The 13,896-nt window shown below is 32.1% G+C and overlaps 2 protein-coding genes across 6 annotated transcripts in view; one reads left to right on the plus strand and one right to left on the minus strand.

Moving 5' to 3' along the window:
- LOC112597916 (putative mediator of RNA polymerase II transcription subunit 26) overlaps positions 1 to 1,634 on the minus strand; it is an 85,542-nt gene extending 83,908 nt beyond the window's left edge. Inside the window, exon 1 of the mRNA XM_025344151.1 lies at positions 184 to 1,634. Within this exon, the coding sequence (XP_025199936.1) occupies positions 184 to 968 (785 nt within the window). The 5' untranslated portion in view covers positions 969 to 1,634. The remainder of the gene's footprint in view (positions 1 to 183) is intronic.
- A 3,978-nt stretch (positions 1,635 to 5,612) lies between these two features.
- LOC112597927 (far upstream element-binding protein 3) lies at positions 5,613 to 13,506 on the plus strand. 5 transcript variants are annotated; one of them, XM_025344172.1, is made up of 16 exons: positions 5,613 to 6,069; positions 7,900 to 8,002; positions 8,078 to 8,260; positions 8,340 to 8,469; positions 8,539 to 8,659; positions 8,724 to 8,897; positions 8,964 to 9,017; positions 9,623 to 9,709; positions 10,395 to 10,601; positions 10,691 to 10,829; positions 10,902 to 11,059; positions 11,122 to 11,293; positions 11,576 to 11,712; positions 12,259 to 12,510; positions 12,723 to 13,011; positions 13,150 to 13,506. In XM_025344172.1, exons 1-15 carry the CDS (start codon positions 5,986 to 5,988, stop codon positions 13,008 to 13,010), a joined length of 2,289 nt encoding a protein of 762 aa, XP_025199957.1. In that variant the 5' UTR covers positions 5,613 to 5,985; the 3' UTR covers position 13,011; positions 13,150 to 13,506. The 5 variants fall into 5 exon arrangements, with proteins under 5 accessions (XP_025199957.1, XP_025199956.1, XP_025199959.1 ...); XM_025344171.1 differs by having other exon boundaries at positions 13,190 to 13,506; XM_025344174.1 differs by having other exon boundaries at positions 12,268 to 12,510; positions 13,190 to 13,506.
- Positions 13,507 to 13,896: the final 390 nt, after the last annotated feature.

The raw sequence follows: 13,896 nt of genomic DNA on the forward strand, positions 1-13,896 counted from the left end.
ATTCAATATTTAAAAATTCGAAATAATGCCCTTGAAGTATAAATCTCAATGATCTACAAATCTCCGCGCTCGACCGGCAGGTACAGTATCTAGCGCAAGTATACTCATATATAATTTACAACAGTTATTACGTGCATATAACGGAACACGTTCAACGACAATAAGGGATGACGTGACACTTACCTGTGAGTGTTGCACGCGCTGTCGCTGTTCGTGTTGTACGACGTGGTGGTAGCGGCGCTGCCGGTGGACGGACTCCTGGGCAGCGTCCTCGGCGTATTCGGGTTTGTGCCGCCGCTGCGGCCGTAATGGTGGACGACGGCCGAGCCGCCGGACGACGAAGAGGCGGGGTTCGCGAAACCCGCGGACGGCGGGAACTTGAACACTCCGGCGGACGACGGGGTCGTGGGGCTGCGGCGCGGCGGCCCGTCGGTCGGAGTGGTCACGCTCAGCGACGGACTCCTCGGCGGCGTGTAATACGACGTGGACGACGAACCGGCGCCCGGCGGCGTCTTGTGGTGCATGTTGTGGTGCGCGTCCGGGAACGAGTTTACGTGTCCCAGGTCCCGGCGGACGACGGGTCGCGGCTTGTTGGCCGCCTTGGCGCTGGACTTTTTTTTTTTTTTTTTTTTGTGGTACGCGACCGCCGGCGGTTGTTGCGCCGACTGCTGCTTAAAGCTGTTGTTATTGTGGTTGTTGTTGTTGTTGTTGTTGTTGTGGCTGTTGTGGTTGATGTGATTGATCCCAGATGACATCGAACCCGACCCGCCGACCACGCTACTTCCCGGATCCGCTGCGACGGCGGCCACGCCACCGCCGCTGGACACGTTAACGGATGACTTGGACCGGGGCGAGCACAACGCGAAATACGGTTGAGACCGTTCGGAGAACGAAGTCTCGGACGATCCGATCTCGCTGGCCGAATCGGAACTCCGGAACGTCCGCATGGAGCTGCTGTGCGATGACATGGCACAGCGTGCGAGGATCGGACTGCCGCTCCTGCTCCTACGGCCGAAGTCGCCGATGCGCCTCTAATGCCGCTGCTGCCGAAGCGGTACTGGCAACAGGTGGATGGTCACGAAGTCAAAACGTGCGGACTGCGAACGCCGGCTGCACCGCCACCGTCGCGCTCGCTGCAGATTGGTCGCTGAGACGGCGCGCGGTGCAGCTCGTCACAACCTGTGCGATGTTATTCACCTCCGGGACAGACGTCAGTTTTTGGGAAAAAATATTTCTATTTTCGCCGGAAATTCGGATTTTTTCTGTACAGATTCGGTTTTTTGGACACGACCGAACGAGACAGCGAGAAACAAACTAGCCAGTGCGTGTGTGACGGGTATGTTTTTCGTGCGAGCACGCGATAAAGATAATGACAATTAAAACGATATTTAAACAAATTACGATCGAATACCAGAAAAAAAAATTTTAAAAATAAAATTAGTGATTGGAAGTTACAATGCATAAAATCGCGTGGATTCGCGTATATTGAGGGCGGCACGCAGCAACACGTGTCCCGGTCGCCCCGCAGCTTTCGCGGATGAAGCCGTTCGGTACACTGAACTGAACGACGATACACGAAGGGAGGGTCTACGCGTCTTTAAACAGAATTGCGGCCGTAGCAGTAGCGGCGTGCCGTTGATGTGAACTGCACTACAACAGTCTACAAGTTGGGGGCGACACGAACTCGTTCGTGAAATGTCTAACGCTATCTAGCAGTCGTCGACGAGCAATAATGCGGTGCGACTACGATTTATTGTTTAAAAATAATATATCCAAAACCCAACAGAAAACCAATAGTGTCCAATAACACACTCAAAATGAGAATATGCCGCGGTCTAGTAAAGTGTTTGAATAAAACTATTTTTACTTTTTTTGTATCCAAATAATATTTTTAAAACATTTTTAAAAAAATATTCAAATACTGAACACTTTTGTTTGTATTTTTTTATTCGTTAAAAAATACTTTTTTTTTGAACCAGAAAAATAGTTTTTAATTTGTAACAAGACATTGTTCTATTATTATTGGACAAATTATAAATCACGAATATTAGTTTTATTCATTAAACGAAATATAATGCAATAACCATTATATTACATTGATGTGTTATAGATTATTATGTTTGTATTAATTATTATCTATAACTGTTAATTCCCGACCATTTCAAAACTGCAGATAAAAACTAGCAGAAAAAAAATATTCTTATAATATTCAAATACTATTTCAAATATTCGAGTATGTATTCTGAATACTTTAATTCTCATTTATTCGAATACGTATTCCGTATAAAAAATAAAAGTATTCTTTACAACACTAAAGTATAGAACGATCCATATAGTTTATCCATACCATTATACTTTACTAGCTTTTACGACTCACATTAATAAGTATAGGTATTATTATAGCTCAATGGTTGTAACGGATAATCTCCAGTCTTCACCATCGACCATCACCATATTCATTCGATAATTATTGATTAATGGATGGTAAAAAATATTACTCGCTTAATTTTTAATGAATAGAAAAATAAAAATCTAAGTTTGTAATTTCACATAAGAGAAAAATTGAAAAATTGAAATCATTATATACTTTTATGTTTGAATAGATTCAATAATACTTTAACCAAAAAATGTAATAGTTTCCTATATTATATTCTTTTAATATTGAACTCGTACATGAACCTTTTTTTTTAAGTAAAGAAACATAGAATGAATATATTCCTTTTCTATACGAACTTTTTAACGACTTAATAATGTATTCATAAATAATGTGGTCAGTTTGGGTAATATATTATAATATATATCATAATTCGTTAAACAAAAGCACTTTATGGTTTATTGTTATTATTCACTGTACTACAGTGTCGGGCTAGATGCTAATGTATATTATAAAAGAGCAATTTATAGACTTTTCTATGATTCTAGAACAAAAAAAAATCTATAATATACAATTTACTATAAAACATTTAAACATTGTCTATAAATAACAAAAAATTATCATATGAATCAATAATTTTCAAATTTTTTTTTAGTAAAAATTTTAATTTTAACTATTATGATTTATATTACGTATAATAATTTTATATTTAAAATATATTTACATTTTAAAGTTTCATATAGTGTATCAGTATTTATATTGTTGATTTCTGTTGTACAATTACTAAAGTTTAGTGATAAAGAAAAATTGCATGTTTTATCAATTTTAGGATTCATAGGTTTAAATGAAATTTTATACGTTATGATATAAACTATAAGTTAGGACAGTGCTCTCAGATTAGTTAACGTGTACTTATGATTAAAAATCTTTGAATTTAATTTACGTTTAATTAATTGGTAAATCAAGGATATTTATTTCATGTGTATTTAAAATATAATAATATTTATTAAACTTATTAAATTATAATACATAATACTAACAATTAAAGTATGTTAATAATTGCTACAAAAATTAAAAATTATAAATATCTTTAACTATAATAATCTAAAAATAAATGTTTCATAAACAGTATTATTATTTATCATAAAAAGGCTAATTTCTGGTTCAAAATAAATAACTGATCAGTAATTATCGATCACCACTGTGTAAAAACTATAAATCATTGGAATATAATAAATATATTTAAAATTAAATTCCATATGTAATAATAAACGTATATATTAATAAAAATATTTACGTGAAAATGTGAAATAAATTCACAAACTCGTGTCGTGTGAGAGACCTCTAATAAAAATTAATGTTAGGTTAGGTATATTTTAATTTATAGCATAGCACGCCTAATTTGGATATTTTACTGTAATAATATTAAACTCAATGATTCGATAAACGTATGAATGCATAATAATGTTCATGTATAGCTAGCTATAGGCCAATCATTAATTAGATAATATCTGATAAATATATTAAATATCAAATAAATTATAATCAAATGTATAAGTATGAATGTTGACATTTGTGATTTTCCACACATTCATCAAACATGATATTCCTAAAAATTAAATTATAATATTTTATATTATCAAAATGTTAAAATTGAATCTCAGTTAATATGACTGATATAGTTAATAATTATTATTGAAATGTGCAGATGATTCTGCTGAGATTTTGTTTAAGTAGGTAGGTAAGTAGGTAAGTAGATAACATATATGTTGTTTCTATTTATTACATTTACACATACTTATAAACATACAATGACTATACAGGAATTAAAAGATTCACATATATTAAAATTTCAACATGTAACATAATACACTTTTAAATGTATATTATTTGTTTAATTATCCCGGAAAGACAATGAAATTGTGAAATATTCCTACATGCTGGAAACGAGGTTTTAAGTGCTTGTGCCTTGCATTAATGCACTAGGTATCTATGTAATAACGTATTTAATATTTAAATGCCTAATAGTAATAACTAGGTAATAAACTAATAAGTAATAATTGTTATTATGAAATTCAAAAACATTTTGTAGTCATGATAGCCGATAGGGTAATGAGCAATCGATTACAGTTGGGTATATTTACTCATATCAACTAGAACGAAACAAATTCATCTAAAGAAAATTTACTTGGTAAGTTCGTAATCATAGTTCAATTTTGTACTCGTATTCAAATATCTACACGTTACATTGCAATCGGATTCATCGATTTTTAGCCATTTTAGTGTTATTAGTTATTATTGACTTTGGCCACCAAATAAAATCATCGTCAACCGCAGTGATAAATTACCCAATGGCCAATATTTTATGAAAAACTATGCTATTTGAGCTTTAATAAAATACATCAATATGTAATAAATTCTGACTAAATAGATGCAATTGTACATTAATGCTGGATTGGTTACGATAGTAATTAAGATATTTAACTTATTATTGCAACTGCCGAAGAATAATTTAAAAATGAAATTATGAATTGCGAATTTGTCGTTTGAAGAGATATTACTACACGATAGGCACTATTTAGTTTTTTAATTTAAAATACAATTATACATAGCACGTTCGTATTACATCAATACATCATAGATTTCTATCCGCATAGCTAAGATTGAGGGAGAGCTCTTAAAGTTGATTAAAACCCACATTTTTGAAAATAGCACCTTCATATATGTATCCATTTGTGAACTAACTAAGAAATAAAGGGCTTTAGCAACCCCAGATTTTCCATTGAAATTGCGCCTAAACTGACTGTTCAATATTCGCTAAACATTTTATCCTACAAGTTTCTAGCGTTTAGAAATCGGTGAGTATTACGTTATAACCTGTTGCTGAGTGTTGCCCGTGTCCTGCAAAATTTACGTACTACATAATATTATTACGTGATATAGATTTTTTCGCGTTTCGGGCCACTGTGGCGCAGCGCTGTCGCGGTCGAGAAATCACGCGCTGCTGTTGATTCTTCCATGGCTAAACACTCGATCGTATATCGAACGTCCTTGTCCGGCGGTGGTAATCACGTTTCGCTTGGTTTTTTCTCCCGGCTGTCCCTTCCACCCCCCGCCAACCGTAAACATTCGACGCAGACAGAGCGCAACGTGCGCCGCTGTTGGTGTGACAGAGACGACCACTACACGTATTGTATTGTCGTTTCTCCTGCGCCTGCCCGCCACCCGCCCACCCATTTCGTCGCCGACGGACGCCGTTCGCTGTTCGTAGTTCGTACACACACGACAAGTACACAACATACGTGCGACCACCGAACGGTCTTTAATCTTTAAACCAAACGGCAGCTTGTTGTTAAGCACGGTTCGAGCGTGTCTTGTTTGTTTAGGTGTAATAACAAATCCATCGTCTACGTGCGGCGCACAGAACAAACTTTTTTTTTCCATCTCTCTATCACTCTCGCTCGTCCGACGCACGGCTCGCTGTCCGCACATTCCGTACGTTGCTCGCACCACCGACCTACTACCCCGGACACGCGCGCGCCAAACGGCCCAAGCACTACTTCAGCGGGAAGCATCCATTTCGTCAGCGATAATATTCTTCATGTTTCACAATGAGTGATTATTCAGCGGTGAATCCGCCAACGGAAAAGAATCAGAGTCAAGCATTCGCGGCGGCTTTACAACGCGCTAAAGAGGTACGTTGCACACACGCAGAAGATACGGGCGGCCTTGCCCGGCGCCGCATACACGCGTGCCCGCGTTTTAAAACCACACCGGCTGGCCGGATTTTCGTTGCGGTTGCGTCCACACCCGGCGATTCGCGCCGTGGCCGCCGCTCCGTTGCTAGCGATTGTTGCACGATTATTGTCATTATTACTACTGTCTGCGCGTGCCGCTAAGCGCGACTACACCTGTGCTCACATCGTACGTGGTTAAATTCCACTCGTTGACAGCGCGTGTTTGTTGGGCGCGCGTTACGGTTTCTGACCATTTTTAGGGGGGGCACTGCACACCTACCACCCATCTAACCCGCATATCCACTCGTCCGTCGCTTTTCTTGTCTAATGGCAAGAAGTGAAGAAAAAATATTGTTTTTTTTATAAACAGTGAGTCACGGTGCTCCATCTCAGAAGCTTTTGGTCCCGTATTACTCCATAATTGTTGACCATGACAAGAACTGCAGACGTCCATTCTGTTTTGTCGACGATTGTTTTCCCGTATTAACTTTTGAACGTCGATTAATTCTATTTGTATATCATTTTCTTTTCTCTCTTTTGTGTGTTTTAAACGTCAAGTAAAGTGTTATAATGTCGTTGGTGCCTTCAGATCTCGCTTCAGATGATGAAAGTGTTGAAAACGTAACTTTTGATTAGAAAATCTTAGACTTGTTGATTAGAATTAAGTTTTTCTTACTAATAATATCATAATATCTAAACATAAGCAGTAATCGTCTATAGTTGTTCCTCTGGTTATTATTTTTAATAATCTTTAATGACTAATAGATAAATTTTTTATAAACCTTACATTTTCCGTGAGATAAATACACCTAACTTTTAGTTATCAATACTGTTGTTTATTTTAAATCATTATCAATTAAATTTATTAAAAAATATTTAATTTTTATCTCGCACTATTTTATTGGACAATTTCATAAGCTAATAATTGTAAAATTCAATTCTGTTTGACTTGGATAAATGTTGTCTATTATAGATACTTAGTTTAACCTATAAATATTATAATTTTTTTAATGTAAAAAAAAAAAAACTATCACTTTAATCATACTTTAAACTATATACCCATTTCTGTATTTTTAGTACATTGATATTTTGATTTCAAACGTTTTCTGTGGAAAGTACCTATTTATTTATTATGCCTTTTCTTGTTTTTTTATTCATTTTAAGATATTCAATGATTAATGAAATAATAAAATCGATATGACTTTGTAAAAGCATGATCCTATCATAAATATAAGTACCAATTATATTATTATATCATGTTTATTTAATATGCATTGTCTGCGTTATAAATCATAATTACTATCAAAGGGTGACTACTTCCGTCAAATAATTTATGTATATGAATACATTTTTTAAACTTGCTTACAAATAAATTTTAAACACCTTGTAGAAATACCTAAAAAAAAAAAAAAATTGTTGTGAAATTAGTAAAAGAATTTAAAAATTTATACTTATGATCATATTCTTCTTAAATATATAGACTTGGTCTCAATATTGTTTTTTCTAAAAATAAATTTAAAGTTTCGTATTTAGGTATACTTTCTATTTTTTTTTTTTTTTATAGATTGTCAATAACCTATGCATATATGTTATAGAATCCTTCTTCAATTCTCATATATATTTTTCTAATTTGTTAGGTATACCTAGCTGTTCTTTGATAGCCTCTTTTATCTGCTTTACCCCTTTATTGATTATTGGACTCACCTTTAGGTCTCTTTTCAGTTTGTTGCTATTATTCTTTGTGCCCTGTCTTTATGTTTCATTTCTAAGTTTTGTTTATGTATTTAGATAGCAGCTAAAATCCAACCATCTTCCAAAGCTAGTTCAACAACAGGATCTATATCACCAGAAACACATAAAAGGCCTTCAGAAGATTATTGTAACTCTTCAGGTATATTAATATTAAATCAATAGTGTATCTAGAAAATATAGGTATATTAAATAAAATATTTATTGATCTATTTAGAGCCAGATAGAAAAAAGCTAGCAACATCTCCGGTGGCTTTAGCCGCCGCGCAAGCAGCAGCCGTGGCCGCCAGAGTGGCAGCAGCAGCAGCAGCCGGTATCCAAGGCATCGGTGGGCCTGGATCACAATTTGGCAACGTTATCAACGAAGAAATAAAAGTACCTGATAAAATGGTCGGACTCAGTAAGTATAAATTATTCATGCTTTTCATCCATAGCTAGTAGCAAATTTGATGTACTATGTGCGTTAACCCTTTGCAAAGTTATAGGCCGCGGTGGAGGACAAATAAGTCGACTACAGGCCGAAACTGGGTGTAAAATTCAAATGGCGCCAGATAGTCCTGGCTTATTAGAGCGATCCTGTACACTTACAGGAAATGCTCAAAGCATAACGTATGTTTTCAATTATAATTATTTTCTTTCTTTCTTAAAACTTACAGATATTCATAACTCCAAATCTAGGTTAGCTAAAGAGCTCATACAAAACATAGTTCAAAATAAAGTATCTGTTGAAGGAACAGGTGGCGCAAAAATTGAAGGACTCAATATATCCTCCCCACCTTCACAGCCAGCTTTTATTCAAGTAAAGATGATTTAATAATATTTCAAATAACATTATTTTACAAAAATGTATTAACTTATTATAGGCCCAAATAATGATACCTGGAGCCAAGGTAGGACTTATTATTGGAAAAGGTGGTGAAACTATTAAAATGTTACAAGAAAGTTCAGGAGCAAAAATGATAGTTATTCAAGATGGCCCTAATAGTCAAGAAAATGAAAAACCTTTAAGGATATCTGGTGAAACGTCAAAAGTTGAGGTAAATTCAATTTAAAACAAAATTATCTTAGATATCAATATTTACATTTTATCTACTTGTTTTCAGCATGCCAAAAAGTTAGTTTATGATATGCTAGGAGGAGGTGAAAAGGATGGATCGGTAAATATATTTTTTCATTAATATATTATAATCAATTATATAACCGATTACTTTTCTTAAAATGATTAACAAATCAAATTTTAGTAATTTAAAGTTAATTTCTCATATATTAAATAAATAATTGTAATGATAAAAAAAATCATTATTTTAAACAATAATTTAAATTCCAATTAGAAACCTTAAAAGGTATATTTTAATTTATATAAAGTCTTGAGTTGAATGTTAAGATTATAAATATAATATTAATATTATTAGTATATAATTATGTTTAAATTGTAACTACTAAGTATAACAAATGTCTATTGTTATATTAATTTTCTTATTTCTATACTTTAAATTAGTTTTTAATTAAAAAATTTCTTTTATTAAACCACATTTATGGTTAACATTAAGAACTAAAGTTAAAATACTTTTAGAAAAAGAGTAAAACAAAACATTAATCAATAGTTTATAATAATAATACCTAGATTAAACCACCTCCTATATATAATTTTCATTCAATAAAAGTTAAAATTTGTTTTAAAAAAAGAAAATAATCCATCATTTTGTAATCATATCTTTGATTTGAATGTTCATAACAGTATTTTTTTTTTTAATAATTCTAGTCCAATTTTGATCAGAACGGGTCAAATTGGAATGGTTCAAATAGTGGCGATTACAGTATGCATTCTGGTTATGGTGGCAAAGTTGAGGTAATTATATTAAAATCAAGAATATTCAACAATGTTATAATATCCAACATTTAATATTAGTCTTGATTATCTAATAATATCTTACATTTATTCAACTTTCGATAATTAAATAAATTTAAAAAAAAAAACATCTTATTATTTTATACTATTTGAAATTGATTTAATCTGGTATTGTGTATTAAATTTACCTATAATATCTGTCTAATAGTTCTATATTTTTAGGCATACATTTAAATCAAAATACAAAAAATTTATTAATAGACCAATATTATTTAAATTGAAAATGTATGTTTATATAAATTTAAATTGTTATATCCAATTTATATATGCATAACCCTATGTACACATGTATTGTATTTTGTACAATAGACAATGTATTAGCTACATAAATTCAAACATACGTGATAAATTACTTATTACTTTTTAATGTTGTATACAATTTAAATCTAATTAAAATGTATTAGAATTTTATATAAATATTACACATTTTTATGACTGTATTATGGATTTAAGTTCTTATTTACATATACAACAATTGATTAATAACCAACATCAGTTGGTACCTGAAAACAGATATTCCCAGTGTAATGTTTATATTTAAATTTTAATTATGTATTAATGTACATTACAACTAGATAAGTTTTCTTCATAAATTATATTATTTATGTGTCTTTATAATATTTAGGTTGGTGTACCAAAACAAGTAGTAGGATTAGTTATAGGAAAAGGTGGTGATATGATTAAAAAGATTCAAGCTGATACCGGTGCCAAAGTCCAGTTTATTAACCTTAATGAAGATACACCTGATGATAGAAGATGTTTAATTACTGGTAATCCTGATCAAGTAGCTGAAGCTAAACAGAGAATAGAATCCTTAGTCGATAGCGCTTTAGTGAGTAATTTATAATTATGTATCTAATAAATATGACTTTTTAGATTATTAAATATAAGTTATTAAAATAAATAATTTTAATGTATTAGAATCGTAGTGGAAATCGACAGAGTGGTGGTGGTAACTTTAATAGAAATCAAAGTTGGGGTAACAGTGGTCAAACACAACCATTAAATGAAACAACGTTTACTGTACCGTCTGCCAAATGTGGAGTTATTATTGGAAAAGGTATACCTTTTGAATTAATTCCTCTGTGCTAAATGTTTTTTTAATTAATTTTATTTTTATTTTTATTTTTAGGTGGTGAAACAATCAAACAAATCAACATGCAAACTGGTGCACATTGTGAAATTGATAGACGGCATAATAATACAGGTTCTGAAAAAACTTTTGTTATACGTGGAACAACAGAGCAAATCGAAAATGCTAAACGCATGATAAATGAAAAATTGGGTTTTGTATGTATTTTTTAATATATTTTTGATTGAATATGTTTGTTTTACTTGTATTTTATTAACAGGATCCTAATGGCGGTTCTCAAAACTATAGTAACATGAACCAACAACAGCAACAGCCTCCATATGGTTCTCAAATGGGTTGGGGTGGACAAGATGGACAAATGAATGCATATGGTCAAGGTTGGAATCCAAGCATGCAACAACAGCAACAACCACAACAACCAACTGATCAGAGTAAATATTCTTAAGAAATTATTAAATAAACTTTTATTATTGAAAATAATAAAAGTGCTCAAAGTTGTTTAATTGTATTAAGTTATGATAAGTGTGTTTTGCTGTAAAACTTAACAATTACATCACTATATCCCTAAGATGTACATGTCACAAGTAACCAACAACATTTGACAGTTTTACAAAAAATACTGTCAAAAAAACATGCCTATTTTTTATTTTTATAATGGTGTAAAAATATGAATATTTTTAATCTTCTAATATATTAAATTTGTGTCATTTTAGGTAATGCAAATCCTATGGCTAATGCTAATGGTGCCCAAGGGGGTTCAGATTTCAGTGCTCAATGGATACAGTATTATAGATCTATGGGAATGCACAGAGAAGCTGAATTTATTGAACAGCAAGCCAAACAAATGAAGGTATGTGCACAGATATATATTTAATAATGTATAATTTTAATATAATAGTCCAATAAATAAATAATTGCTAATTTTTAAACAAAAATATCAATGGGAACAGCAGAAGAATTATAGAAAAATACTGAACAGATGTAGAACCCACTTGTTATACACTTCTTGGTACATTAGCTATTTGTATTTATAATATAAGGTAGCTAACTACAGTATCAAGTATTATTAAATAATATTTCTTTAAATTTGGTTTTCAGAAAAATACTTTTTAATTTACTAATGACAAAAAAAAAAATATTTGAATATTTTCAATATATATGAAGTATAAATAAACATGTAAAATAAAAATTTTCTTTCTTATAGTCAGAAAAATTAATTAAAAGCATGTTGATATTTCTAAATTTGATGCTTTATACCACATTACTGTATTTATTACTAAGAGAGTATTACATTTTTACAAACTGTTAAATTGCTGAGATTTTCATAATGATAAATTATCCTCACTTTACTTGTCATGTTCTTTTTATTGGATGAGCCAAGACCTAATTTTTTCAGTTTAATCAGATGAATGGAACAAGTGCAGTACCTAATCCTGCCAATGTCCAACCCCAACCTCATGCAATTCCTCCAAATGGAGCTGCTGGTGTTATGCCAGTTGCTGCAATTTCTGCCAATGGCGCTGGAAGTGGTGCTGGAGGAAGTGCTGGAGCAGGGACTCCTGATTACAGTGCACAGTGGATAGAGTATTATAGATCAATTGGAAAAAATAAAGAAGCTGATATGGTTGAACAACAAGTTAAAGCTAGAGTAAGTAGACTTGAAATACTTTTTTATGAACTTGCATGTTTTTTGTGAGTGGTGGATGATTAATATTTTTAGTATTATACTAATTTGTCATTTGTAAAATACAAAAAATATTTGACTCAGCATATTTCATCATCACATTTGAGGAAAAATGTATATTAATTCATTGTTTAAGTTTTATCAATTAAAAAATTATCTAATAATAATAATTGCAGCAAATGGGTCTGCCAACTCAAACTAATGGTCAACCAAGTGGATCAGAACAATCACCTCAACAGCAGCAACAACCTAATGCCTCAAGCCCTCAATCTGGACAACCCCAAACATTAAATGATGTATCAATGTATGGTGCACAGTATGGTATGGCTTATGGAGCTGGTGGTTACTATGGAGCACAAAATCCTGGTGCTGCGCCTACCGGATATGGTGCTTATCCTGCGGCTGGAAATGCTTACGCAGGTTATCAGCAAGTTCCACAACAAGATCCACCACAACAACAATGAGGTAATAAATTAATAAAAAAAAAAAACCTTATATATATGCTTTAAATTACTAAGATAATACTTTTGCATATTTTTAATTTAAAAAGCGAGCATCGTTTTTTTTCTATACATGAATAATTTGCTTAACCTGCCATTTCAGGATTTAAGTCAAAAATATACTATTAACTGTGTTATTACAGAACGTCCAGATACCAGGGATATCCTCGCTATGGTCAGGTCCATTCATATTAAATCAATAAACAAATAGTTTTGTCTTCTCTACGCATTTTATTTTTTTTTTCTATTAGTATATTTAATTATGTTTAATTATGTACTATACTTAATTGTAAAGACATTTTGTAGCGCAAAAAAAAAAAATATGAAAAAAACCATATTGTTTATTTAATAGTTTTGGCGATTGGTATATATATTTAGGTAAAATCGCCATAATATACCTGAAGCTAAGGTTATAACGGTATAATCATGTTACTTTTGATAATAACGGTATTCATTATTACTATTTTATAAAATGTGTTTATTAAGTTTTCTTATCTCCATTTAAACACATAATATGCTATTACATATACATTTTATTACATTGTGAGTTATTTCAAGTAAGAATGAAATTATGGAAAATTTCAAGTTTGGATTAGTATAGCATAATATTCATTAGGTTCACAGCATTGATAAAACAATTTTTTCATTTGACAATTTATCAAATTGGCATTTAGGACCTTATAATATAGTTAAGTGAAATGTTCTAAAATTTAAATATTACCAAGTTTTGTCTAGAATTGTATATTAAATAAATAGGTGATTTTTGTTAATTTGTATTTTCTTTTGTTAAAAAGAATATATAGTTACTTAATTTGTATAAAAAATATATTAAATATATATTTATATAACA

This window comes from Melanaphis sacchari, unplaced genomic scaffold (assembly GCF_002803265.2).
Source record: "Melanaphis sacchari strain LSU unplaced genomic scaffold, SCAv2.0 Contig44_pilon_pilon, whole genome shotgun sequence".
Classification (NCBI taxonomy): Eukaryota; Metazoa; Arthropoda; class Insecta; order Hemiptera; family Aphididae; genus Melanaphis; species Melanaphis sacchari.